The following is a 27,703-nucleotide window of genomic DNA, read 5'->3' as shown; positions in this document are numbered from 1 at the left end:
GGGGAAACTACGGCCGTAATTTTTCCCGAGGGCATGCAGCTTTACTGTATGATTAAATGATGATGGCGTCCTCTTGGGTAAAATATTCCGGAGGTAAAATAGTCCCCCATTCGGATCTCCGGGCGGGGACTACTCAAGAGGATGTCGTTATCAGGAGAAAGAAAACTGGCGTTCTACGGATCGGAGCGTGGAATGTCAGGTCCCTTAATCGGGCAGGTAGGTTAGAAAATTTGAAAAGAGAAATGGATAGGTTACAGTTAGATATAGTGGGAATTAGTGAAGTTCGGTGGCAGGAGGAACAAGACTTCTGGTCAGGTGACTACAGGGTTATAAACACAAAGTCAAATAGGGGTAATGCAGGAGTAGGTTTAATAATGAATAGGAACGCGGGTAAGCTACTACAAACAGCTTAGTGAACGCATTATTGTGGTGGTGGTTAGTGTTTAACGTCCCGTCGACAACGAGGTCATTAGAGACGGAGCGCAAGCTCGGGTTAGGGAAGGATTGGGAAGGAAATCGGCCGTGCCCTTTCAAAGGAACCATCCCAGCATTTGCCTGAAACGATTTAGGGAAATCACGGAAAACCTAAATCAGGATGGCCGGAGACAGGATTGAACCGTCGTCCTCCCGAATGCGAGTCCAGTGTGCTAACCACCATTATTGTGGCCAAGATAGATACGAAGCCCACACCTACTACAGTAGTACAAGTTTATATGCCAACTAGCTCTGCAGATGACGAAGAAATTGAAGAAATGTATGATGAAATAAAAGAAATTATTCAGATAGTGAAGGGAGACGAAAATTTAATAGTCATGGGTGACTGGAATTCGAGTGTAGGGAAAGGGAGAGAAGGAAACGTAGTAGGTGAATATGGATTGGGGCTAAGAAATGAAAGAGGAAGCCGCCTGGTAGAATTTTGCACAGAGCACAACTTAATCATAGCTAATACTTGGTTTAAGAATCATGATAGAAGGTTGTATACATGGAAGAACCCTGGAGATACTAAAAGGTATCAGATAGATTATACAATGGTAAGACAGAGATTTAGGAACCAGGTTTTAAATTGTAAGACATTTCCAGGGGCAGATGTGGACTCTGACCACAATCTAATGGTTGTGACCTGTAGAGTGAAACTGAAGAAACTGCAAAAAGGTGGGAATTTAAGGAGATGGGACCTGGATAAACTGAAAGAACCAGAGGTTGTACAGAGTTTCAGGGAGAGCATAAGGGAACAATTGACGGGAATGGGGGAAAGAAATACAGTAGAAGAAGAATGGGTAGCTTTGAGGGATGAAGTAGTGAAGGCAGCAGAGGATCAAGTAGGTAAAAAGACGAGGGCTAGTAGAAATCCTTGGGTAACAGAAGAAATATTGAATTTAATTGATGAAAGGAGAAAATATAAAAATGCAGTAAATGAAGCAGGCAAAAAGGAATACAAACGTCTCAAAAATGAGATCGACAGGAAGTGCAAAATGGCTAAGCAGAGATGGCTAGAGGACAAATGTAAGGATGTAGAGGCTTATCTCACTAGGGGTAAGATAGATACTGCCTACAGGAAAATTAAAGAGACCTTTGGAGATAAGAGAACCACTTGTATGAACATCAAGAGCTCAGATGGAAACCCAGTTCTAAGCAAAGAAGGGAAAGCAGAAAGGTGGAAGGAGTATATAGAGGGTCTATACAAGGGCGATGTACTTGAGGACAATATTATGGAAATGGAAGAGGATGTAGATGAAGATGAAATGGGAGATACGATACTGCGTGAAGAATTTGACAGAGCACTGAAAGACCTGAGTCGAAACAAGGCCCCCGGAGTAGACAACATTCCATTGGAACTACTGACGGCTTTGGGACAGCAAGCCCTGACGAAACTCTACCATCTGGTAAGCAAGATGTATGAAACAGGCGAAATACCCTCAGACTTCAAGAAGAATATAATAATTCCAATTCCAAAGAAAGCAGGTGTTGACAGATGTGAGAATTACCGAACAATCAGTTTAATAAGCCACAGCTGCAAAATACTAACACGAATTCTTTACAGACGAATGGAAAAACTAGTAGAAGCCGACCTCGGGGAAGATCAGTTTGGATTCCGTAGAAATACTGGAACACGTGAGGCAATACTGACCTTACGACTTATCTTAGAAGAAAGATTAAGGAAAGGCAAACCTACGTTTCTAGCATTTGTAGACTTAGAGAAAGCTTTTGACAATGTTGACTGGAATACTCTCTTTCAAATTCTAAAGGTGGCAGGGGTAAAATACAGGGAGCGAAAGGCTATTTACAATTTGTACAGAAACCAGATGGCAGTTATAAGAGTCGAGGGACATGAAAGGGAAGCAGTGGTTTGGAAAGGAGTGAGACAGGGTTGTAGCCTCTCCCCGATGTTATTCAATCTGTATATTGAGCAAGCAGTAAAGGAAACAAAAGAAAAATTCGGAGTAGGTATTAAAATCCATGGAGAAGAAATAAAAACTTTGAGGTTCGCCGATGACATTGTAATTCTGTCAGAGACAGCAAAGGACTTGGAAGAGCAGTTGAACGGAATGGACAGTGTCTTGAAAGGAGGGTATAAGATGAACATCAACAAAAGCAAAACGAGGATAATGGAATGTAGTCGAATTAAGTCGGGTGATGTTGAAGGTATTAGATTAGGAAATGAGACACTTAAAGTAGTAAAGGAGTTTTGGTATTTGGGGAGCAAAATAACTGATGATGGTCGAAGTAGAGAGGATATAAAATGTAGACTGGCAATGGCAAGGAAAGCGTTTCTGAAGAAGAGAAATTTGTTAACATCGAGTATAGATTTAAGTGTCAGGAAGTCTTTTCTGAAAGTATTTGTATGGAGTGTAGCCATGTATGGAAGTGAAACATGGACGATAAATAGTTTGGACAAGAAGAGAATAGAAGCTTTCGAAATGTGGTGCTACAGAAGAATGCTGAAGATTAGATGGGTAGATCACATAACTAATGAGGAGGTACTGAATAGGATTGGGGAGAAGAGGAGTTTGTGGCACAACTTGACCAGAAGAAGGGATCGGTTGGTAGGACATGTTCTGAGGCATCAAGGGATCACCAATTTAGTATTGGAGGGCAGCGTGGAGGGTAAAAATCGTAGGGGGAGACCAAGAGATGCATACACTAAGCAGATTCAGAAGGATGTAGGTTGCAGTAGGTACTGGGAGATGAAGAAGCTTGCACAGGATAGAGTAGCATGGAGAGCTGCATCAAACCAGTCTCAGGACTGAAGACCACAACAACAACAACAACAATGTATGCTACAATCATCTTTATATCAACATAAGAAGTCTCAAAACACTGAAGCACAAGGACTAGGGCAGGAAATGAGGAAATTCCTGGTCAGGAGAAACCTAATAGCATCAAACATCAGCCCTAATTTGAGAACAATTTTCTGAGAATGTAGATTTGGAGCACAGGATTGTGTTGTTGTGAATCACAAATTGCAGGAGAACCAGAACACAAGACAACTGAACTGTTTGACGTGTGGTGCTATAGAAGGTTAGTTACATTAAAAATTGAAGTAATCATTGAATAAAACAAACTTTTTTCTCTTTCTTAAATTTTAGTAACGCATCAATCCATGTCAAATCAACAAAATTTTGAGCGGAAATTTACCTTGACCTCTTAGATTTTGACGAAACTTGGAGTACCTAGTCTTCCTACATAGTTATGAATGAAAACCATACATTTTTTTCCGTGATTTAATTAAAAATTTATTAAGCCTTGAATCTTAAAATTGCTACACCTTGGAGTGTCAGGAAATAGATGAGATACAGACCTGGAAAATGTGTCATTTTAAAGCTCTTTAATGGACTTCCATTTGGTATGCAACATGATGGTTTTTAATTATTTTTTTTTTTTAAGTTCAATAAATTTTAGTTTTCTAAACCAGACATACTTTTAAAATTTTGAATAATCACAAAATTTCCTTGCACTATACTCTTGCACATCTCAAAGTTTCTTTTGGGATCATCATGGGATCAGGTCATACAAGGAGTAAATCCACAACATTAACGCATTCCCAAATCACATCAGGTAAGACTGATGACGCCATACTGCAAAATGCGTAACTGCATCACAAAATTTGTGGCATCCTGTGTGAATGGTAGCTCACAGTGTCACTACAGAATGTCACAATTTGTCCATGTGTACCTGTATTTGCCTTTCAGACACACGTTTTTTATAGCTCTGTCCAAAATTTCAAAATATATGGGGTGAATTCAGGCCTGAAACCACTACTATTTTTTAAATTCTGCATTCTTCCTATTTGATTTTAGTAACTTTTAACACATATAAAGGAAATCCATCATTAGGAGAAAGTGACAAGGATTGAGGTAATTAATGCTTCTACAGATGTGCTGTCTCTCCATGCTGGGCGCTGCTTTGGGTATACGGCTCGGCTGTGCAGAGAGACCATGTTCCGGCTGCTGTGAAACACTTATGGCCCCATTTTACAGGAACTACATGGCAAAAAAATTGGGTTTTCACCATCTTACAATTTTATATCTTTGCTCCATAAATAACTAAATTTCTTTTTGTTATTCCTCACAGTTACTGTGCCACATAAAAATGAGTAGTGCAATGGACAAAATTTTGAAGAGTTTGCAGAGATAAAAATCGCATTGCATAGATTTTGCACATGGTTAATTTTAGACAATACAATGCAGCAAATAAAATCTAGACAAGATATCATAATTTTATTTAAAACTGACAGCAGAACGATATCGCACTTCATTCTCGAGATTTTGGTTTTCATATCCAACAGACAGTTACGTGTGGTGAGGATCAGGAATCATGGAATCATAAAAAGCGTCATATTTCATAAATGGTTCATACTGAAACAAAGTCTTTCATACAGGATACATGCAAAGAGAAACATACGTTGTACAATAAATGCCTGAAAAATTTTTTCCGCTAGATATGACAGTAGGTTGTCTGCAGTAGGGTCCAGGTCGGCAAAACAGCACATGTTAACAAGATGGGAACACTGAGATGTCGATCTAGTTATATCATATAAACCACTCACTTTTCTATATACGACAATTTTCCTCAATATCATGAGCAGCTCTACCTAAAAGTTCCAGGTTATAACCACACCACATTTTAGCATCTTTCTTGCTTTTAAATATTCTTGGCATTGTCTGAAATCAGCCGACACAGTACACACTTTTGTAAAAATTATAGTTATTTTGTAATTTTACAAGAAAAACTTGTATAGCATTTGTCTCAATGCTTTAGGCTACTGATCGTATTGACAATCCCTGTCATAATATTTTTTCACTCTTTGCAACAATAGAAAGTTTCTACTTGATGTGAACTTTCACCAATGAGACTGTTCCTCCTCAGACATTTACCCAGGTAAACATTCGACACAAAATAAAAGTTGCGGAATGCAACAAATACAAAACAATGAAGTTCATTTAGGAAACACATTGGAGAAACAGTACAAGAGTCACAATTAGCTGTGTACTGTGATTTTTCAGAGAACTACTCATATCTGATGCAGGATGACGTCCAGAGCTATCATTGGACACATGTCTGCCCCCGGTAGCTGAGTGGTCAGTGCGACGGACTGTCACTCCTAAGGGCCCGGGTTCGATTCCCAGCTGGGTCAGAGAATTTCTCGGCTCAGGGACTGGGTGTGGTGTTGTCCTAATCATCATTTCATCCCCATCGACGCGCAAGTCGCCGAAGTGGCGTCAAATCGAAAGACTTGGACCAGGCGAGCGGTTTACCAGATCAGGGGCCCTCGTCACATGCCATTATTATTATTTATTGGACACATCAGCAAGCCACTGTTCACTCATTTGTTGTGTACTACAAAGGAAAAACAGAAACAGAACATCTCAGTTATGTTGTTATTTCACACTGTCTTGAACATAACACTGTACCGAGCGAGGTGGCGCAGTGGTTAGACACTGGACTCGCATTCGGGAGGACGACGGTTCAATCCCGCGTCCGGCCATCCTGATTTAGGTTTTCCGTGATTTCCCTAAATCACTCCAGGCAAATGCCGGGATGGTTCCTCTGAAAGGCCACGGCCGACTTCCTTCCCCGTCCTTCCCTAATCCGATGAGACCGATGACCACGCTGTTTGGTCTCCTTCCCCAAACAACCAACCAACCATAACACTGTGGCTGTCTAGTGCTTCCAGAAAAAATGATGACTAACTAACAACCTCAGCTGCCGACAGGTGTTGTAGATATACCTCGATGTGGACAGCTGAAAAAATGTGTGCCCGACAGGGACTCGAACCCGGGATCTCCTGCTTACATGGCAGACGCTCTATCCATCCGAGCCACCGAGGACACAGATGAATAGCGCGACTGCAGGGACTTCTCCCTTGCACGCTTCCCGTGAGACTCACATTCCCAACTTTCGAGAACAAGTTACTGTCTTCGTATATATAGTTAAAGGCTACCCAGCCATTGACCTTCATCTGTGCGAATGCGCACAGGTTGCCCAAACTCTTACGGGAATCGCCAAACCTTCATCTGTGCGAATGCGCACAGGTTGCCCAAACTCTTACGGGAATCGCCAAATCGTGCGGGAATAATGAGTGGATGGGTAAATGTCTATAAGGTACAATACATATGTAGAATTGTGGACAGTTGGGAATGTGAGTCTCACAGGAAGCATGCAACGGATAAGTCCCTGCAGTTGCGCTATTCATCTGTGTCCTCGGTGGCTCAGATGGATAGAGCGTCTGCCATGTAAGCAGGAGATCCTGGGTTCGAGTCCCGGTCGGGGCACACATTTTTTCAGCTGTCCACATCGAGGTATATCAACAACACCTGTCGACAGCTGAGGTTGTTAGTTAGTCATCATTTATTCCAGGGAAAAGCTGCACGGTCATCAACAGTAACTGTTCTTTTGAGAACAAGTTACTGTCTTCGTACTTCCAGAAAAAGCTCACTGAATCCTCAAGAAAACACTTTGAACATACAAAAATATACTACTTTTCTGATGGTGCTGCTGCTCAGTACCAAGAAAAAATATTTAAATCTATGTTTTCATCAAGCTGATTTTGGTATAGAGGCTTAATGGCAGCAACAGCTCATGGAAATGGGCGTTGAGATGGAGTTGGGGGCACATTTAAGAGGTTGGCAACACGAGAAAGTTCGCAACGTCCATATGACAATCAAATTCTTATACCTCGGCAGCTATTCAACTGGAAAGTGGAAAACCTCTCTGGAGTAATTTTTACATTTGTAACTCAGAACAAATACATAGAGACAGCCACATTTCTGAACAGTTGCTTCAGCAGAGCATTAACAATTCCAGGGACTCAAACCATTCACTCCTGTAGTGTACCTATGAAACTATAAATGTACTCAGTAAGGATATCGAAGACAAGATTAGGCTAATCGCAGCGCGCAGCGATGCATTTAAAAGCAACCACTCACCCCTTGCTCTAGAAGCAAATGGGATATGAAAAAAGCCCTAATAACTGGTACAGTGGGCAGAAACCTCTGCCATTCACTTCACTGTAGTTTGTATAGTACACATGTAGGGTCGACAGAAGCGTCAGATCCCACGCGTTGGCTTTGACCCGTGACATAAGGGTGTTGTCGTGTGTGACGTCATGACAGCGCGAAGTTTGGTTTGTGAGTGTGGCGTGTTTGTAAATGTCGTCGTGTTGTGGTTTGTTGTGCTCTCTGGTGGTATGTTCAGGGTTTTCGTTTGTGTGGTGTAATGGGCTCAGTTTGCTTTTGTTCATTATCAAGAATTGTTAAGAGTGTCGGCTGTGTTTGTAGTGGAATTCGTTTCAGTGAGTTAACGATTCTGTGTGAAGGTTAATGTAGTGTTCAGTAATTAAAACTTCTGGGCTAAGAGGCCGTGGTCCAATAGTAGAAATACTTCTCCCTGACGTTTCGTTGCCAGCTGCGGGCAACATCATCTGAGGTGAGTCTACGACTGGACCACGGCCTCTTAGCCCGGAAGTTTTAATTACTGAAGACGCCGGCCGTGAAAGCCTACACGCTATGATTAATGTAGTGTTGTTCGCTGTATGTCGTGTGGTAATTTTAGTCAAATAATAGGTTGTTGTTTTTGTTCAGGAATGGATATGACAGACAAAATTAACACTGTGCAGGTCAAGGGAAGTGTTCGATCCCAATGTGTGGCTGTGTATGTTGGTATTGGTATCGGGAGATGTTTTTGAGCTATATATGCCAAGGGAAGTGTTTGATCCTAAGTTATGGGATCGGAAGCTGCTGTTGAGCTATATAGGTCAAGGGAAGTGTCCAATTCCAGATGATATTGTGTTTAGTGGTATTTGGGGAGTTTTGTGATGTCGGTTTTTTCCATCGTTTTGTGTGGTTTTGTATCGGGGTGGGTGTCTAAATTTGTTTATATTTAGTTTGCCCCCACCCAAAAACACCCCATTTCCTGCGCTTGTCCTGTTAGTGTCATTAGGCTTATTTGGAAAGTGTGTGTGTTTGTTTTTCGATGTATTTTTGTCCTCATAATGTGTATGTAACAACTTTATACGTGCCATATTGGAATCTTGGTTTATGGTCGTTTCCGCCATATTTGTGATGTCATGGGTCAAAGCAGACAGGCATGATCGGACACTTCCGTATTTCCCACATGTAGATACTTCGACTATATGCCTACTTATTGGTTCCCTACCTCTGTAAGCAAAAGTCTCTAGCATTGGGACAATCTCACACCCGCAGCAACACTAGAGGGTGGAAAATGTTATCAACAGTGATTTTTAACTCCTTGACTTGAGAAGTCAGAGTTTCAGCATCAAAATGGAGAGTATGAAAGTGGGATGAACAAATTTATGGTGACCAATTTTCTGTATGTATTGCATTTGTGTTTGTTAGTGATGTACTAAATTGATCATTATTACAACAGCATGAAAGATTAAAACAAGTACTTCATACTAGCACAGGAATGCAAAAGGGAGGGAGGAATTAGGGACATGAATATTTGATACCAGAATGAACAACATCTGAAGAAAAGTGCAAAGAATGTTTTTTTTTTTTTTTTTCTGGCAGTTGCGATTTTGAATTTTCCCCCCATCGGTACTGATATATATATGAATAAATTTTAAAAAAATACTATGACAACAATAGTGTCACATACGGGCAAACTGTAATTTTGTTTAACTTACAATTGGCACTGTTATCATCATCATCATCTTCTTCATCTCCTCTCTCTCTCTCTCTCTCTCTCTCTCTCTCTCTCTCTCTCTCTCACTCTCTCACACACACAAATTTTTCTAGTAGCTTACCTGAACAGCGCTTAATGTATAAAGCAAATGAGGGTCATGTCCAACACTTGCTGATATTCCTCCAGATTCATCCTGGCACATCCTAATGAAATCCAAAATTTCTTGCTTATTCATCCTGTCTAAATTACCCATTAGCTCAATAGCAGTTAAACCCCAGTACATTCCAGACATTCGCAGGTACTCAGTCATACAGTACTCCTGCAAGTGAAAAACTACATCATATCATTTCATGCATATAACGGCAGACTATTAACAATATTCACTACGTTTGAAAAAGATAGACCAAAAAATGAAACACTAATTCTCACATCTACACATAAGTGGTTACTTATTTCATCCAGACTTACGGTTCACGCCGAAGGAATCGAGTTAACAACTAATAAATTGAAATACGAAAGTTTTGGTAACTACTCAACTGATATAATGAAATACAGCTATTGTCTAGCATATTATTAAAACTATACTATGCCATTATACTTGCTGGTAAAAGTGAATGATCATTTTTCACGATCCCTTACATATTCGTCTTTATTCATTCCATAAGAAGCGATGTAATCTGAATGCTTCTGTAGCAGCAATTCTTTTGGATGACTGTCATTCAATGCGACATCTTTCACAAGTGCAGCCTGCAGACAAAATTTTTCCTGCGTAAGTATACCAAACGACAGACACCAGGACCAATTAAAACGAATTATAACTCACCATGTCTTTTCGGCGGCTTTATGTCTGTGACAGTTTTATTTCAAATTACGAACACTCGCAAAAACCAACAAATTGGAAAAATTTTCCCTAACCTCAACAACATAATCACCCAACTACTACCCGAATGTAAACACTACCAAAGTACCAAGAGCCAAAGTTAAGAAAGACGTACACTTCTACGTGGGACAGCTATCTTTGCTATGGAAATTTGAAAATCTGTAAATATTTCTTTAATTTTTATTTACTCCTACGTACCAGCCATACCACGCTACATAATAACTTAATATGAAAAGCCAATGATTGTACCCTCGAACTTTCGAAATTCTTTTAAAACTTTAGGACGAAAACATTAAGTGATTTCCTAAACTAGAAAATAAATACAAATCGTATTACACAACACAAAGAATAACTCCATTTAAAAAGCCAATAAAATTTATATAAAATAAATGTATGCATTATCGTAGATGACCAGTGTGTGTAGTATATTCATATTACAGTCTTTGGAAAAGTTGTTGCTGGTGGCAGTGTGCCGGGTTGTTTTTGCTCGAAGACCAAGTTTGTGTCTGTTGTTATCATATTAGCAGTAGTAGTTTTATTTGAGGATGGCTGATGTTCTGGACATAGATAACGCTGAAGAATTTGAAGTTGATGACGAAGGCGATCGTAAGTAATGTTTAACCCTTTTATTATGTGACTAACATAGAGCTTTCATATCCATATGTGTATGTTAGCTTTGTACCCTTGCGTATATATCCATTGTGTATTACATTATTCCAGACCAATAAATTTGGATTCTAAAAAATAAAAAATTCATTGTGCTATAATATTCACCTCTCTCGCTCATTTGTGGATGACGCGTGATAGTTGCCGTGCTGGTTTTCTCATGACCAAACATACATGCCCTCCCACAGTTCGATATTACGCCTCCGTTTGTTTCGTCGTAGATGCATTCATTTTCGCTCTTTGCTCTCTCATTATTGATGATTAAGAAGGCTTACAGCGATTTTCCTCGGTATCTCATTTGGGGTGTTGTAACCCCGTCGATGCTCCGTTTATTACCATTCCTGTTACGCTACTGACATTTTAATTTTTGTCCATTATCAACCAACCTGTGTTTTGATCGTTGATGGAGATTGACTTGCAAGGTAATCGATTTGCTATTTAAGTTTTCCACATTTATAATTCACAAAAAGAACGCAAAATAAAAACCAACTACCCAAAAATTATCATCACACCACAACTATCGATACCACAAAACCAATACCTAAAACAACAAAAATTGGAATCTGACACTTCACTTGACCTATATAGGTCAACAGCAACTCACTATACCAACACACACATAGCTACGACGACAAATTGCAATCGGTCACTTCCCATGACCTATGCAGCTCAAATACAACCGATGATACAAAAAAATTTGAAATCTAGTACTTTTCCCTAAGATACATAAATTAACCACAAGTGCCAATACCAAAACATCAGCCACCAACACCGAATAAAAACCCCAACGAAAATCATAACACGCAAACAACAGACCCAAAAAAACTACTACTTACCTTAAAAAAAAGCTGCAGTACTTCACACTAACCCGTAACTTGCATGTTCTGCTTGCGTATGTCGCATTTCACTATCTCCGTAACAAGCCCAAAAAGTTGCAGGAGCTTAATGACGGACAACATGTCGTCCCCCATTTAAGCCCCCAGACGTGCACTAGTACACTTAGAAGTCATATCCATACCTAACAAAAGAACGTCACGGGTCAAAGCCGACGGGTGGGACTGAACGACTCCGTTGACCCCATTTGTCGACCGAAGCGTCCGATCCCACCCGTCGGCTTTGATCCGTGACGTAATGCTGTTGTGGTTTGTGACGTAACGACGGCGCGGAATTTAGTTTGTGAGAGTGGCGTGTTTGTAGGTGTCGTTTTGATGCGATCGGTGGTGCTCTCTGGTGGTGTTAGGTGATGTTTTTGGTTTAGTTTGCGAGTTTGGCGTCGTGTGTGAATTTTGGTAAATTGCGTTTTTTATGTCTTTGGTAGGTACGGATATGACTGACAGGATCAACAGTTTTCAGTTGTCGGCTATGATGGGGGACAGTGCGTTGTCTATAATAAAATTTCTTCAACTATTCGGATTTTTGGATGAAGTCGTGAAGTGTTCAGTATGTCGTGAAGAAATGAGGCTTACTTAAAATTCCGGCGTCTCGGACCAGGGACGGCTGTATGTGGAGATGTCGTAAGGATAACAGGTCAAGGGAAGTGTTCGATCCCAACTTATAGGATCGGAACCTGCTATTGAGCTATATAGGTCAAGGGCAATGTCCTATTCCATATGATATTGTGTTTAGTGGTATTTGGGGAGTTTTGTGATGTCGGTTTTTTTAGTTGTTTTGCGTGGTTTTGTATGGGGGTGGGTGTCTAAATTTGTTTATATTTAGTTTGTCCCCACCCAAAAATCCCCTATTTTCCGCGCTTGTCCCGTTAGTGTCATTAGGCTTTTTGTGGAACGTGTGTGTGTGTGTGTGTGTGTGTGTGTGTGTGTGTGTGTGTGTGTGTGTGTGTGTGTGTTTTTCGATGTATTTTCGCCCTCATAATGTGTACGTAACGACTTTATATGCGCCATATTGGAATCGTGGTTTATGGGCGTTTCCGCCATATTTGTGACGTCATGGGTCAAAGCAGACGGGCGGGATCGGACGTTTCCGTATTTCCGGCTTCGGTTAGGTGGTTAGCAGATTGTTTGTATTCATTGTTTTGAAAAAATTTTGGTTGACCCCTTTCTTTGGGTCCCAGTGTTGTAATGCCAGTATTATACCATGATAAGGCACGTGTTTTCCGTTCTTGTCTACCATGTATGTCATATAGGCCTACTTGTGTACAAGCTTTCCTGTGATAACTGGGATATGAGCTACAGGTCCTCCAAATTTTCGTTTCAATTTCTGAGTAGTTCTTGGCTGTCTGCAGTAATAGTTGACATTTATTTTACCAACATATTAGTGGAATTAAAATATTTTCTCGTCTTTTTTAACATATTGTTCAACTCAAATAGACATTGATCCCTCACAATCTTTCTCTAATTTAGCTTGAAATTTGCATTTGGTATACTGCCAGGAGATATAGGAGATTTTGCACTCGTGAGTAGTGGGATTAGAGCTAGCTAATAGTGTATAGCATACAATTTCATTATTAAATGGCAGCAGTGTATTATGGAAATGATTTTGAGATGCAAGCAGTAATCTGGAGGGGCATAAAAGGGGAACAGATTGTAGTGTACAGGTGGGGAGAGAGACGAACAGTGTCTGGTGGAGTGTTCAGGGACTAGCCTGCCAACAGGTGCAGCGTCAGATCTTCAGCCAGTGAGGTGGGGGGAAAAAGGAACAAAAAAGGAGAGGAATGGGGAAAGACGGGTGGATGCATAGACAGAGGGCTGCAAATAATGAGGGTGGGAGATAAAAATGGGGAGGAGATGATAGAACAGAGGTGGTGGAATATGTGTGGTTGAGGGTGTGGGGACAGTATGTTACCGTAGGTTGAGGCCAAGATAATTACAAGAGTGGGGAATGTGTTGTAAGGTTAACACCCATCTGTGTGGTTCAGAAAAGCTGTTGGTGGAGGGAAGGATCCAGATGACTCTGGTAGTGAAGCAACCATTGAAATCCAGTGTCTTATGTTCAGCCGCAGTTTGGTGGTGGGCGTTCATCCTTGTGGACAGCTGGTTGGTAATTGTACCAACATAAAAAGCTGTGTAATGATTGCCACAGAGCTGATAAATGACATAGCTGCTTTCACAGGTTGTCCGGCCCCTGATGGGTTAGGATAAACCTGTGACAGGACTGCAGTAGGAAGTGCTGGGTGGATGGATTGGCCAGGGGATATGATCCTTGTGACGAGGGGTAGGAATTGGGAGTGGCATAGGCATGGACTAGGATGTTGTGGAGGTTGGGTGGGTGACAGAACACTGCTTGAGGAGGGGTGGGAAGTATCTTCGGTAGGATATCCCTCATTTCAGGGCACAATGATAGGTAATTGAAGCCCTGACGAAGGATGTGATTCATTTGTTCGAGTATCAGGTAGTACTGGGTGATAAAGGGTACACTTCTTTGTGGCTGTTTCTTCGGTGTAGTGGGGATCTGAGGGGAAATGGCACAGGACTGTTTGCGGAGTTGGTCTGGGAGATAATGCTTCTCTGTGAAGACCTTGTTGAGACTTTTAGCATACTGAGCAAGGGAATTTTAGTCACTGCAGATACACAGTATCTGGGTGGCCACGGTATATGGGAGGATGTTTTTTTTGTGTGTGTGTGTGTGTGTGTGTGTGTGTGTGTGTGTGTGTGTGTGTGTGTTGGCAGCTGTCAAAATGCAGGTACTGTTGGTGGTTGGTGGGTTTAGTGGGGACAGATGTGCTGATAAAGGCATCAGAGAGGAGGTGGTCTACATCTAGGAAGATGTCGCACTGGGTTGAGGACCAGGTGAAACGGGAGAGGTGTTGAGGTTGTGAAGGAACAAAGATTGGGTGTCTTGGCCCTGTGTCCAGATCATGAAGATATCATCAATGAACCTGAACTAGACTAGGGTTTGGTGTTTTGGGAGGTTAGGAAGGTCTCCTAGAGATGGGCCATAAAAAGGTTGGCATAGGAGAATGCCAATTTGTTAACATACCTTCCCTTTGAATGAGAAGTAGTTGTGTGTTAGGATAAAGTTAGTAAGATGTGTGAGGAGTGGGGTAGTGGATTTAGGGTTTGAAGGACGTTGGGAAAATCAGTGTTCAATAGCCCGTGGTCTTACTGCTATTGAACACCACCTGCCCAGTCCATCCATCCACCTATTGCAGTCCTGTCACAGGTTTATCCTATCCCATCAGGGGCCAGGCCACCTGTGAAAGCAGCTATGTCATTTATCAGCTCTGCTGCAATAATTGCGCAGCTTTTTATGTTATGACCACCAACCAGATGTCCACAAGGATGAACAGCCGCTGCCAAACTGTGGCCAAGAGCAGTGTAGACCACTGTGTGGCCCAACATGCAGCTGAACATAACACACTTGATTTCAATGATTGCTCACTTCCAGAGCCATGTGGATCCTTCTCTCCACCACCAGCTTTTCCGAACCATGCAGATGGGTGTTACCCTCACAACACATTCTCCACTCCTGTAATTATCCCGGCCTCAACCTACAGTAACATACTGACCACAAACCCTCATCCCAACATTTTCCACCCCCTCTATCCTATCATCTCCTCCCCATTCTTATCTCCCACCCTCTTTATTTGCAGCTGTCTGCCAATGCAGCCACCCATCTTTCCCCACCCCTCTCCTTTTTTGTTACTTTTTTTCTCCACCTCACTGCCTCAAGACCTACTGACACTGCACCTGTTGGCAGTCTAGTCCCTGCTTACTCCACCAGACAGTGTTTGTCTCTTCCCTGACCCATACTTTACTATCCCTTCCCCTTCTCCACCCCTCCAGGCTGCTGCTTGCATCCAACATGATGTTGCATCGCGGTCCGAGATGCTGGAGTTGGTGGTCTTGTGTGTGTGTGTGTGTGTGTGTGTGTGTGTGTGTGTGTGTCTGTCTGTCTTTTTTGTACCGACTAAGTCTGTGGGCGAAATCTTTATCTGAGTGTCTTTTAATTGTGCCTCTCTGCAACTTGACTTGTCTTCTTTATGGTGAGTAGCGATCTGTTTTTTCCTACATTGTCGTAGTTCTACCTGCAGTTTCAATTGTTGGAAAGGACTCCAAGTAATATAAAAAAAAAAAATTAGGAAGTCATGCTGTTGCAAGGCCATTCAGCCACCACTTTCAAATCTCAAAGATTTGTTTTAAGGGGTTCAGGGCATACACATCTCACTCAGTGGAATAGAGAACCCTACTCATGATGGACATATATTGGGTCTAAAGGCGGGTCCACACTGAGTGCACCGCGCTGCTGCACCCCGCGCACAGCTGTTACCAGAGAGGAGTGCGCCGCTCCGAGGCGCGCACTTTGTACCAGTTGGAGCGCACGCATGGTCTGAAGATGGAGCGAACCGAAGCCCCGTCTAAACTGAGTACGCGCCACTTCTTTTGTTGTACCGACAACAGCCGGAAAACTGCACGGCATGACGCAGCGCATTTCGCCGTCCACACTGAGCGCGCAGAGCCGTTTTGTGCAGCGCGCTCAGTGTGGACCCACCTTAAAGGCAACAAATAAACCTGACCTCTTTGAGGATGTTCACATCGAAACTGGTATCAGTGACCACGATGCAATTGTGGCAGCAATGATTACCAAACTACAAAGGACAACTAAAACAAGCAGAAAGATATGTATGTTCAGTAGACTAGATAAAAATTATCAGTAATGTTATACCTATCTCAGTGAGTTACTTGAAACTTTCAGCACAGGTCAGGAGCATGTATAGGAACTCTGGCTCAAGTTTAAAAGAATAGTTGATCATCCACTGGACGGATATTACCGAGTAGAACAGTTCATAAAGGGACAGAATCTCCATGGTAAAGAAACTTCTAAAGAAACAGAGATTACTGCATGATAGGTGTAAAACAAAGTGTAGCGCTGTAGATAGAGAGGTGCTGAATGAAACACATTTGGTTGTCAAGAGAGCAATGCGTGATGCCTTCAGTGACTACCATAGCAGAATATTGTCAAATGACATTTCACAAAGTCCAAAGAAATTCTGGTCGTATGTATAAGCTGTTAGTTGCACCAAAGTTAGTATTCAGTCCCTAGTGAATGAGACAGGAACTGAAACTGAGGGTACCAAAGAAAAATCTGAAATGCTTAACTCCATTTTTAATTGTTCCTTTACAAAGGATAACCCAGGAGACTTGCCCCAGTTTAATCCTCATACCACTGAAGAGATGAATGAAATAAGTAAGTCAATTGTTGTTGAGAAACAGCTGAAATCGTTAAAATTGAGCAAAGCTCCAGGCCCCGATGGAATTCCTGTCAGATTCTGTACTGAATTTGCGACTGAGTTAGCCGCTCTTCTCTTCTACCCATCTACAAGGAGGGTAGTAGTAGTGATGCACAAAACTGGCATCTAATATCCTTGATACAGATTTGTTGTAGACTCTTAGAATATATTCTGAGCTCAAAGATAATGAGGTATCTTGAACAGAATGATCTCTTCAGTGGCAACGAACAAGGACTTCGAAAATATCAATCATTTGAAACCCAACTTGCGCTTTTCTCAGATAACATACTGAAAGCTTTGGATTAAGGCAGCCAGGTAGATGCAGCATTTCTTGATTTCCAAAAGCATTTGACCTGGTATCACTCCTGTGCTTATTGTCAAAAGTACAGTCATATGGGGTATGAAGTGAAATTTGTGACTGGATTTAGGACACTCTGGTTGGGAGGACACAGAAGGTTTTCTCTCATGGAGAGTCAGCATCAGATGTAGAAGTAACTTACGGTGTGTTGGGACCCTTACTGCTCATGTTGTAGATTGCAGACGATATTAATAATAAAGTCAGGCTTTTTGCAGATGATGGAGTTATCTATAATGACGTACTATCTGACAGAACTGCGTAAATATTCAGTCAGATCTTGATAAGATTTCAACATGGCATAGAGATTGGCATCTTGCTCCAAATGTTCAGATATGTAAAATTTTGCACTTCACAAAACGAAAAAATGTAGTATCCTATGACTATAATATGAATGAGTCATTGGTGGAATCAGCCAACTCATAGAAATGCCTGGGTTTAATGCTTTGTAGGGATATGAAATGGAATGCTCACATAGGTTCAGTTGTGGAGGAAGCAGGTGGTAGACTTCAGTTTGTTGGTAGCATACTGGGGAAGTGAAATCAATCTACAAAAGAGATTGCTTACAAATCACTCGTGCAACCCATCTTTGAGTATTGCTCAAGTGTGTGGGATCTGTACCAGATAGGACTAACAGGGGATAATGAAGTTATACAGAGAAGGGCAGCACGAATGGTCATAGGTTTTGTTTAATCTATGGGAGAATGTCACAGAGATACTGAAGGAACTGAAATGGTAGACTCTTGAAGACAGGCATAAACTATCCTGAGAAAGTCTATTAACAAAGTTTCAATAACCAGCTTTTAATGATTACCCTAGGGGATATACAACAACCCTCTACACATAGCTCACAAAGGATCTCGATGATGGGATTAGAATAATTACTGTCTGCACAGAGTCATTCAAATAATCATTCTTCCCATGCTCCATATGTGAATGGAACAGGAAGAAACCCTAGTAGGTGGTTCAATGGGATGTACCGTCTGCCATGCACCCACAGTGGTTTGCAGATGTAGATTAATGGGACAAATGACCATCTCCATGTCCTTGGAGAGTTTCTCAACTATTTTGATGACTTCGGAAGGAATGGGATTTTGTATTGATTTGCCCACTTTGCAGGCCACCTGCAGAATGATATAAGCAAACAACCAATGCACATATTATGAGATTGGTTCTTGTACAATTAACCAGTGAAAGACAATCACACACATATCGGTCACTTCAATTTCATCTCTCGTAAACACACACACACACACACACACACACACACACACACACACACACACACACACAGTTTTAACACCTCTCGCCAGCACTAATATTGTGCATTGTTGGAAAGTGTGATGCCACATCCTATGTGGTTTTTGTACCATCATCAGCTGCCTCATTCATTTAGGCAACCTTTCCGCTGCTTCAAACATTCAATGGCTGTGTTGTTGGGACCATGCTAATATCTGTGCTATGTCATGTATGATGATCAGACATGTACATGTGGTGCACAACTTCTATACATCATTGTTAGTTGATGCTTCTGGGTGGTTTGGCTGTTCACAAGTAGTTGTTGTCTAACACTGAATTGGTTCTGCACTGTGGTTCATACAACTGCTATTGTAATCTGCAGCAGTGTGTCCACTGAAATATTGGGTATCAGGTGAATATTGTGTTGTATGTAGCATCATGCATCTACAGCTACATCTACATCCATGCTTTTTAAACCACTGTGAAGTGTATGGCAGAATGTACTTTTCCATTGTACCAATTACTAGGGCTTCTCCCTGTTCCATTCAGGAAGAATGACTATTTAAATGACCTGTGTGCTGTAATTGACCTCAGGAATGAATGATATACTGTGGGTTGTAGTATATTCTAGTATCATCAATTAAAGCTGTTTCTTGAAACTTTACAAGCAGGCATTCTTGGGAAAGTTTGTGTCTAACTTAAGTGTCTGCCGTTTCAGTTCCTTCAGTGTCTGACACTCTCCGATGTGTCAGACAAACCTGTGACCATTCGTGCTGTTGTATGCAGATTACTGTAGATTAGGTTAATACTTGTTCCGTAGATCGTGAATATGACACTTCATTATGATGTGGAACTTGTCAGTTTAACAAAAGGTCTCTTTACAATACATAATTCAGTCTTCTTTTTAATAACTGTAAAGTTACTAACTTATATCTAAAAATTCACGTGTTGAGTAGGTATTGCCATTAAGGGATTCTTTTAATTTATTTTTAAGTTCTGGTTGGCTACTTGTCAGAGTTTTTATGATATTTGCTAAGTAATACACATCATTGAATATCCCATTATCCTATTTTGTATGGGCCCTACACACTTAGGCAGTATTCTAGGATGGGTCATTGAATGGTTTTTAAGTAATCTTCTGGGCAATGTATTTAGCTGTTGGTTTGTAGAAAAGGACATTACGATGCGAGTGTGTAGTTTGAGGTGACATGGGGATGTCTGTGGGTTGCCTAAATCACTTCTGGCAAATGCCAGACAGGTTCCTTTAAATAGGATACAGATGATTTCCTTCCTACATCTGAGGTTGTACTCTGTCCTTAATGGCCATGTCATTCATGTGCTCATGAATGTACTCTTGAGGGACTGATCTAGTTAATTGATTAATAGGAGTTTTGGAAAGCTAATTCAGTAATGTTTCACTTGAATCTCTTTCTGTTTTTCTGGTGATATAAGCATGCAACTACCTAATAAGTGCTGAGAAATGGAAATTTACTCCTGTTATTGTGGCATGCATGCCAGGCCTGACTCCAGATCTTACAGAATGTGTTACACTCCATGTGGATTGATTCATTCCTAATTATGTTTTTGTAGTACCGTATGTAGACATTTATTTGAAATATCCTTAAAAAGTGATCACAGTACCAAGTGTGAGGCACCTGCTTTCTGGTTTTCTTCTAACTGCCGAGCTTGGAGAACTGTGTGGCTACTTCTTCCCTTTTTAGTGGTTGTCCAGTGTTGGATGTGAACATACAACACAATAGCACTACCACAACAGCACTGACTTGACAGTTTACTTGAGTGGTTAGTAATATAGTGTGACAGGAACGTATGGAAGGTGAAGATTGCTGGTTTCACTAAACTGTAGTGGAGCCATAAACTGCGAGGAAATTACAAAGAGTGTACTCATGAAAGATTGTCTAGTGTTTGTCTGACTAGCCCTGTGAGAGATAGACGTGAATCCTTTGAGTTCCATGATCTGCAGAAGGTACACTCTTTGACATAAAACTTGACCGGCGGCCGGCCGCTTCAGGGGCTAAGTCCGCGCCGATCGCGACATGGGACAAAAAAACTGGCCAACTCGCTAATTCTCTAAGTCCGGTTATCTGCACAATCTGGCAACACTGTAGACTGCGGCACTTCCTGGAGGAAAACTTGTCCCATGATAGAGAAACTCTAGGCTGATTACGCCTGTGGTCTAGCGGTAGCGTGTGTTGTTTCTGTTCATAATGTCAGTGGATCGAGAGCAGCTGGCGTAAAATATTTTTATAGCCTCTTCTGTCTGAATGCTGAAGACGTGAATGTAATGGTAGCGCAGATTCAATCTATTTCGCTTTGTGACACACCGATATCAAAATTTTATCCAGTAACGATTTTGCGGCAGATTTCCTGCAGACTGTCCTCCTCTGGACGCCGTATGCGGCAAAGCTCCGGGATCCATTTGCTGGCTACTGGCAGCGGCCGCGGCGACAGCAGCGGCGCTGCACTCCCCCGTTCTTTATCGAAAGCGCCTGCTACCGCTCATCGCTTTTGACGATTTAAAACGCTTTATTATTAAATGTTGGTCCACAGAAAATTTCTACAATTTCCATTCACGCTCAAAAGCAACGGAGACAGACGCCCTGGTTAGTAGGCGGGTATTATATTACATTAATCGGCAAGAGCTGAGTATGGCCCGAAATTAATTTTATAGACTGGGACGAAATTAAACCACCTCACTACATTCGATGAATTTATAAATGCTTCATACCTCGTTTCTTTCTTTCAAACTCAATTATTTGTGCAACTTTTGGTCAATGTTTGGATGTTTTCGTCAAGCCAGAGTGAGCGTCTGTGGTGTAAAGTGTATTACAGTTCTTGTTTCATTCCTTATGGTAAGTCTATGCGATAAACTGTGTGAATACCTTGCAATGCATGCTCTGTAGCAGTGCAGGAACACTGCACATTTGGAGTTCCATGTATGGGTTCATGAAGTATTTATTGTTGATCGGAAGTGATAGTTAAGGTCATCAGATTTAAACCAGAAAAATTTGTCGTTTTGAAGGTTTCAGAGAACGGAAAGGAATTGCTAACGCCGGTGTTAGAAAACGTCTACAGTTAAATGCTATTGCAAAAGTTTAGAAGAAGGGAACTATATTAATGAACATGTGCACTTCATAAACAACCTTCTGACATGTTAGACCTATATGACGAACAAAGCTCAAATTTATATCGTTGACAGTCGGTTTGAATCTTTTCAGGGTCTATTTTACAGTGAAGCACCTTGGAATTTGCAAAGCAGAAATCCATTATATTAATTTACTAAGTCGAAATCGGACGAAGATTGATGTTTAAAGGCATTCTTCAGATTTCGCATAAGAAATTTTTACTAGCAGTTTGCAACTCCATTAATTAAAATGGAAAATAAAAGGTTGTAGTCAGCGGCTTCTACCGTGATTCGAACTGCTATGTCTTATATTACAAGCACTGCTACGCACAAGGGAACCTCTGAGCTAACGACACACTGGCGGCCAGAGGCGGAATATAGTCACTGCCGTGTTGCCTGAGCCTCAGAACGCAACCTTAAACACACGAACAGAGGAGGTGGAGATTACTGTTTTAACGTCCCGTCGACAACGATGTCATTAGAGACGGAGCACAAGCTCGGATTAGGGAAGGATGGGGAAGGAAATCGGCCGTGCCCTTCCTAAGGAACCATCCCGGCATTTGCCTGAAGCGATGTAGGGAAATCATTGAAAACCTAAATCAGGATAGCCGGGCGCGGGATTGCACCGTCGTCCTCCCGAATGCACACACAAACAGGTGTTACTTATGTGAAGAACGCCGTTCTTGGAGTCCAGAAATTAAATATACTTCTAAGTGTCTCATCTTACTGTGGATTATATCGTACGAGTCTTCGATGTGGAAAACGAATGTCAAGTGAATTTAGCGAGGTAATGCCGGCCTACACCCGGATGTAAGTGCACTATCAGAGTGTTGCTACGACGCTGCCATTTCTCGGCGCTCTTACGAGGCAGCTCTTCAGCGAAATGCTTGCCGTGATTCTCCGATACGGTTCTTCAGAGTGGAGACGCGCGCGCACGTTTGCTTTTTATGCGGCGTTCTCTCCTGATGGTTTCTGACGTCGCCTTGTGGGCTATGTATACATTTGAGACATTCAATTATCATTAATTCAGAAAGATACAAGTTTCAGCTTCCGGTGCGGAAGAAGGCTGTTGACGACGACATTATATCATTTCAACGTAGGGAAAGCAAAACGGGTCATTCAATGTTTCTCATTCAACATAAAGCATGTGAGATAATTTTCCGTAACGTTCATAATCATCTAAAAATACAAACGAAGTAAAAATACATCGGAAGCTTATTCGAATTGAATATAATGTGATACCAAACGCTTTGCACCTCGATGTCGAATTTGTCCACGTGCAATCTTTTGCAGCATACACATAGAATGTCATGATTACCACGAGAATGAAGAAATATGTTGGTAAGGATGGAAGCAAGAAGAGACGCAGTCAACAAATATTCTATTCCTCATGGCATTCATTTCATTTGACACGTAAGAAGAGGTAAAGCGGGAATTTACTTTCGTTAACACGAAAGATATGCCGCACATATTGATAACGAGGAAGTCTGCGTCTTCATACGTTTCCTCCTTGAAATCTGTATGCTCTATTATATACTAAGTAGCCCGATCATTGTTTCAGTAATGTTACCCTCTTGTTTGACCCCGTAACGATGAACAGATTCCAAATGCATGTCTCCCTTCCTGGGTTGTTTTTTGTGTTTTATTGCTTGGAATTCCTGAAGCAGACCACTGTGCCTTCCCCCCTCGTGGGTTAGGTCTCAAAACTAAACCGCTTTGTATCCAATGGCATAATTTATTCAGACAGCATCAGCATAAGACTATCAAACAAAGCCATTTACAGTTGCAGCACTCTAACCAGCACTGACTAAAGTGTAATTCACGGTCATGGTCCTAAATTACCAGCTGTCTGCTACTGTGGCAAAGTCCGTACTACACTTTCGATTCCGCAGCACCATTTTATCTGGTAACACTGTGTAGTTGCACAGTTGTGCTACCAGGTCTGTCCTCACACTGTCAACTTTATGTATCTCACTTCTCCTGTAGCATAGGTCACGAGGAGCCGAAGTAAATGAGTGTATTCTCCATGACGTAACATTCAGTATTCCCTTCTTTCATAGCCACTCTTCATGCGCATCGATACCAAATAGGAATGCGAAAACTCTTGCGAGTGAGAGAATGACAATAACAATCGTAACAAGAACAAGCAAATAATGAATGATGTTTATTCCAACGCAGAACGAGAATGGCTTTAAATATAAAAATCTGTATCTATATCTATATCCATATCTATTGATCTTTGAGTTGGCACAATGCAAATATATTCTTAGCATTTAGTTACTGAATTTAGTTCTGGATGTTTGCAGAGAAAAGGAAAAGTCGGTACTTCTCGCTAGTGTAATATAATGTGAACCAGCAACTACCCTTTCCTTAGTACACGACTCAAGCAAGTCCTCAAGTAGGTAGCAAGGCACTGCTGCATTCTGTTCCCTGACATTGCTCTGATGACGGTTAATGCAGATAGTTCCGATTATGAAATACAAAACGTATTGCAGGTTAGTTCCTAGGATAGTAACATTAAATTTGCGTTGTAGACGGCACATGAACGTGACGACTATCCATATTACTCATCAATATAAAAAGACAATATTTTGGGAATTTAGCAGGATTACTCGAATTCTGAAATTGGGTGACTGACTGCACAGGTGCTAAACGTCGTCAAGAGTATACGATGTCCTAATCACATTAGGAATATGAAGATCGTCTTCGACAGCTCGCAACTTTCACATTGCTATCTCCACCCTAGTCCAGACAGCCCTCGGTGGAGTTGCACTACGTTGCCGATGTTATGGAAGGACTTCAAACCGACAACAGACCACATATTGAAAAATACAAGCGAATTCTCTTGCAGCGTAAGCTTATTGTAACTAATCTAAAAATTATTGGAGAGGAACATTGTCCTATTCAAAAAAAGTAAAATGTTACACACTGTTGACGTCAAACGGACATTATCTATGTCCTGTCTTGTGTCCTACTCATCTATAATATCAAGTGTACTATGAAAATGATTATATATAATGGATGATAGGGTAATGCATTGATACCAGATGGTGGGGGCCGGCCGGTGTGGCCGTGCGGTTCTAGGCGCTTCAGTCTGGAACCGCGTGACCGCTACGGTCGCAGGTTCGAATCCTGCCTCGGGCATGGATGTGAGTAATGTCCTTAGGTTAGTTAGGTTTAAGTAGTTCTAAGTTCTAGGGGACTGATGACCTTAGAAGTTGAGTCCCATAGTGCTCAGAGCCATTTGAACCATTTGAACTATGTAACACAAAATGACATTAAAAATTAAAGTTATTCACGAGCAGCTAGTTGAGAATATGTATGAACATTAAATGACACGACGAACTGAAATAATATGACGAAGAGTTCAGCGCTCACTGGGAATAGAGCCCCACACAAATCGTTGTTGACTACACACAAAGAGACGTCAGCTACCGAATTCTTCTCCACCAGCTTATAACTAGTATAAGAAAGGTTACTGGTGATAGAGTTTCTACATGTCGCCACTCCAGACTTTATTGTGGTTCAACCTACCGTCTACTTGGTAAAGAAGGAATATCATCTTTAATGTGAATTTTCAGACCACGCAGCCATTATATCTCCTTCACTTGGTGTAGCCAGGAGAGAATGGAATCTGTCTCTCCCTATCTAAAATCATTGACGGAAGTGGGAATCGAACCCAGACCATAGGTATAACAACCTACCATCCGCCTAACAGAATACGAAATCCTCTTCTCTGCGAGTCATTTTTCTATCGTAACGCAGTTGCACCACACTGGATGAGAATTCTGACACACATGCTCCCTGTAGTAATTTGCAGCATGTTCAGTAAATTCATTTACTTGGTTGACCGAATCACCATGAAGTAGCTGCCTCGGCTACCCAGTGCATACATTCGACTATTTTGTAATCACAGAAATAAAATCACGTAACTGCCACCTACACACAACTGCCAACAGTGTAGGATGCAGAAGTTTAAATAGGAAGTGTTCCTTTCCACTTGAGCTATTCTATTGCGCTATCTGTTACTAGAAAACGTCGTTCAGTCCAAAAGAAAAGCTGTAACTGTTTGTCTCTCAGAAGTCAAGACCTGGCCATATGCATAATCTCACAGTGCTGTGGAATCCAAAAGTTCTGGAGGAATAGTTGCCGAGCTCTGGAGCTGCTGTAGCTACGTGTCAGCTTTTAGCATAGATAAGATGTCGCGAGTTCGAATACATTCAGTGCTACATTTTTTAAAACGCAATTCTGCTCTCTGCTGAAGGTATCAATCTAATGGAACTTTGAACATAATTCCCTTCACTTTTCAACCCAAAGTAGTCGCATTTGGAAAAAGGGCTACCTACTGTGACATTTTGTACTATTCAGGTTTAATAGACAGCAGGCAGCAGATGCATCTCGAAGATGTGCAGGGAGAGCGCATCGTGCCATAATATGTCAGAAAAGTATTTTCTACATTAGCCATCGTGTGGTAGTGATATTTTATTCTTCTTCAAACTTTGTTTGACAGCTTTAACTCAGAACAAATTTTCTACATGCATGTAATCAATAAACTGCATGTGCATTGTCAGACTGTCATAGGTAACATCAGAGAATTCGCATATATCGTTGATGATTAATTTCTCTCTCATGTTTACTATTGTTTTAACAACACTAAAGGAAACCTTACGAAAATTGTGCACTGTATTATAAGAAATGAAATAAAACTACCCATGATAACCTTACGACGAAATTATCTGTACACAAGCATGCCTCTATCGACACGAATTAGTAAAATACTACTCACTTAGATTTTGATTGAGTCTGTGTTTAATTGGTATGCTGTGTCATACTCAAGAGGTATGCAAATGTGGCATTTCAGAAATATAGTTATGTATTCCTAGAAACCCAAAATTCGCTTGTCAGCAGCGGAAAGAGGCCTTACCTGTTGTGCAGCATTGTAAGTTTTTCAACATTCCACTATGAGCTGAAAGCATTTTCTTGCGATTTCCTTATTGATGTTTGATCTGACTGCTTTTAGCTCTTTCACAGAAGGGATAAAAACGTTACAGTCAGTGAGACTGGAACTGCGAACCGTAACAGACGCTTTTTCGCAGGTCAGCACGTTACCACAGAGCTGGCGAGGAGGTATGGGTCTTAGCTTCCTATTACGAGGGCAATAGTAACTAGAACTCGTAAACCGCTATTTGAAGGTCGAGATTAGTTGCGGTTTCCACCTGCAACGACTTTCCTGGGCTGAAAACCGTAAATTTTCAATCTTTTGTTACCCTTCAAGCGATAATAACTCAGATTATGCAATGGAAATGACAGGTAAAATCAAGTGAACTTTGAGGCTTAATTCCGTGCACACCAGGAAGTAACTCGTCGATCACAGAGTTGCCAAACATACGTTGCCTTGTTGCCAAATCTCAGTTACAGTACCAGCAGGAAGAAGACGAACCGATGTGATCCTACAGCGGTCTGGGAAGTGACCATAGCTGGTGTCTCCAAGTCGCGGCTGCTACGGCCTGGAATACGTAATGCGTCTGATTCGCTTTCTGTAACTAGGTTTAGGGACTGGAGCGTAGTTACTAATAATACTCAGAACTGACTGCAAACTGAGCATCATAAATCAGTAACTCTCATTGTTGTTTTTATATTTCTTTCGTAAGTGTACTCAAAACTAAGAAAGTCATTCACAGGCGTTTTCGTGCCTCGCCGATAGTCGAGCACAACACACAAATAAAAATAAAAAAGAATGTGTGTGTGTCTGTGTTTTTGCGTGTGTGTGTGTGTGTGAGAGAGAGAGAGAGAGAGAGAGAGAGAGAGAGGTAAATAAAAAGCAATGAGAGAGAGTGTAAAAAATTGTTGTAAAGAAATTGAATCATGGTATTTAAAGAAATCTTTCATTAAAATGACACGTTCCACATCATTACGAAATGTGGTATTCGTGATCTATGGAACAAGAGTTAATCTAATGTAATCTAATCTAATCACATCATATTGATGATTAGCCATGAAGAGTCATGAATTACCGAAATTTTGGCCAATACCAGTAACCAAATCTAAACTTGAAAATAAAAGACGACAATTTTTGTAATAAACCGTGAC

At 41.3% G+C, this 27,703-nt stretch overlaps 2 protein-coding genes across 2 annotated transcripts in view; one reads left to right on the top strand and one right to left on the bottom strand.

Annotated features, from left to right (window-relative positions):
- Positions 1 to 10,210, bottom strand: part of LOC126262516 (geranylgeranyl transferase type-2 subunit beta) — an 88,209-nt gene extending 77,999 nt beyond the window's left edge. Inside the window, exons 1-3 of the mRNA XM_049959189.1 lie at positions 9,968 to 10,210; positions 9,784 to 9,891; positions 9,266 to 9,463 (exon numbers count right to left, since the gene is read on the bottom strand). Of these exons, the coding sequence (XP_049815146.1) occupies positions 9,266 to 9,463; positions 9,784 to 9,891; positions 9,968 to 9,970 (309 nt within the window). The 5' untranslated portion in view covers positions 9,971 to 10,210. The remainder of the gene's footprint in view (positions 1 to 9,265; positions 9,464 to 9,783; positions 9,892 to 9,967) is intronic.
- Positions 10,211 to 10,475: 265 nt separating this feature from the next.
- The window catches only part of LOC126263135 (RNA-binding protein 8A), a 73,335-nt gene continuing 56,107 nt past the window's right edge, over positions 10,476 to 27,703 (top strand). The window contains exon 1 of the mRNA XM_049960159.1: positions 10,476 to 10,630. Within this exon, the coding sequence (XP_049816116.1) occupies positions 10,570 to 10,630 (61 nt within the window). The 5' untranslated portion in view covers positions 10,476 to 10,569. The remainder of the gene's footprint in view (positions 10,631 to 27,703) is intronic.

Source organism: Schistocerca nitens, chromosome 6, assembly GCF_023898315.1.
Source record: "Schistocerca nitens isolate TAMUIC-IGC-003100 chromosome 6, iqSchNite1.1, whole genome shotgun sequence".
NCBI lineage: Eukaryota > Metazoa > Arthropoda > Insecta > Orthoptera > Acrididae > Schistocerca > Schistocerca nitens.
This window is presented reverse-complemented; position numbering and strand designations above follow the sequence as displayed.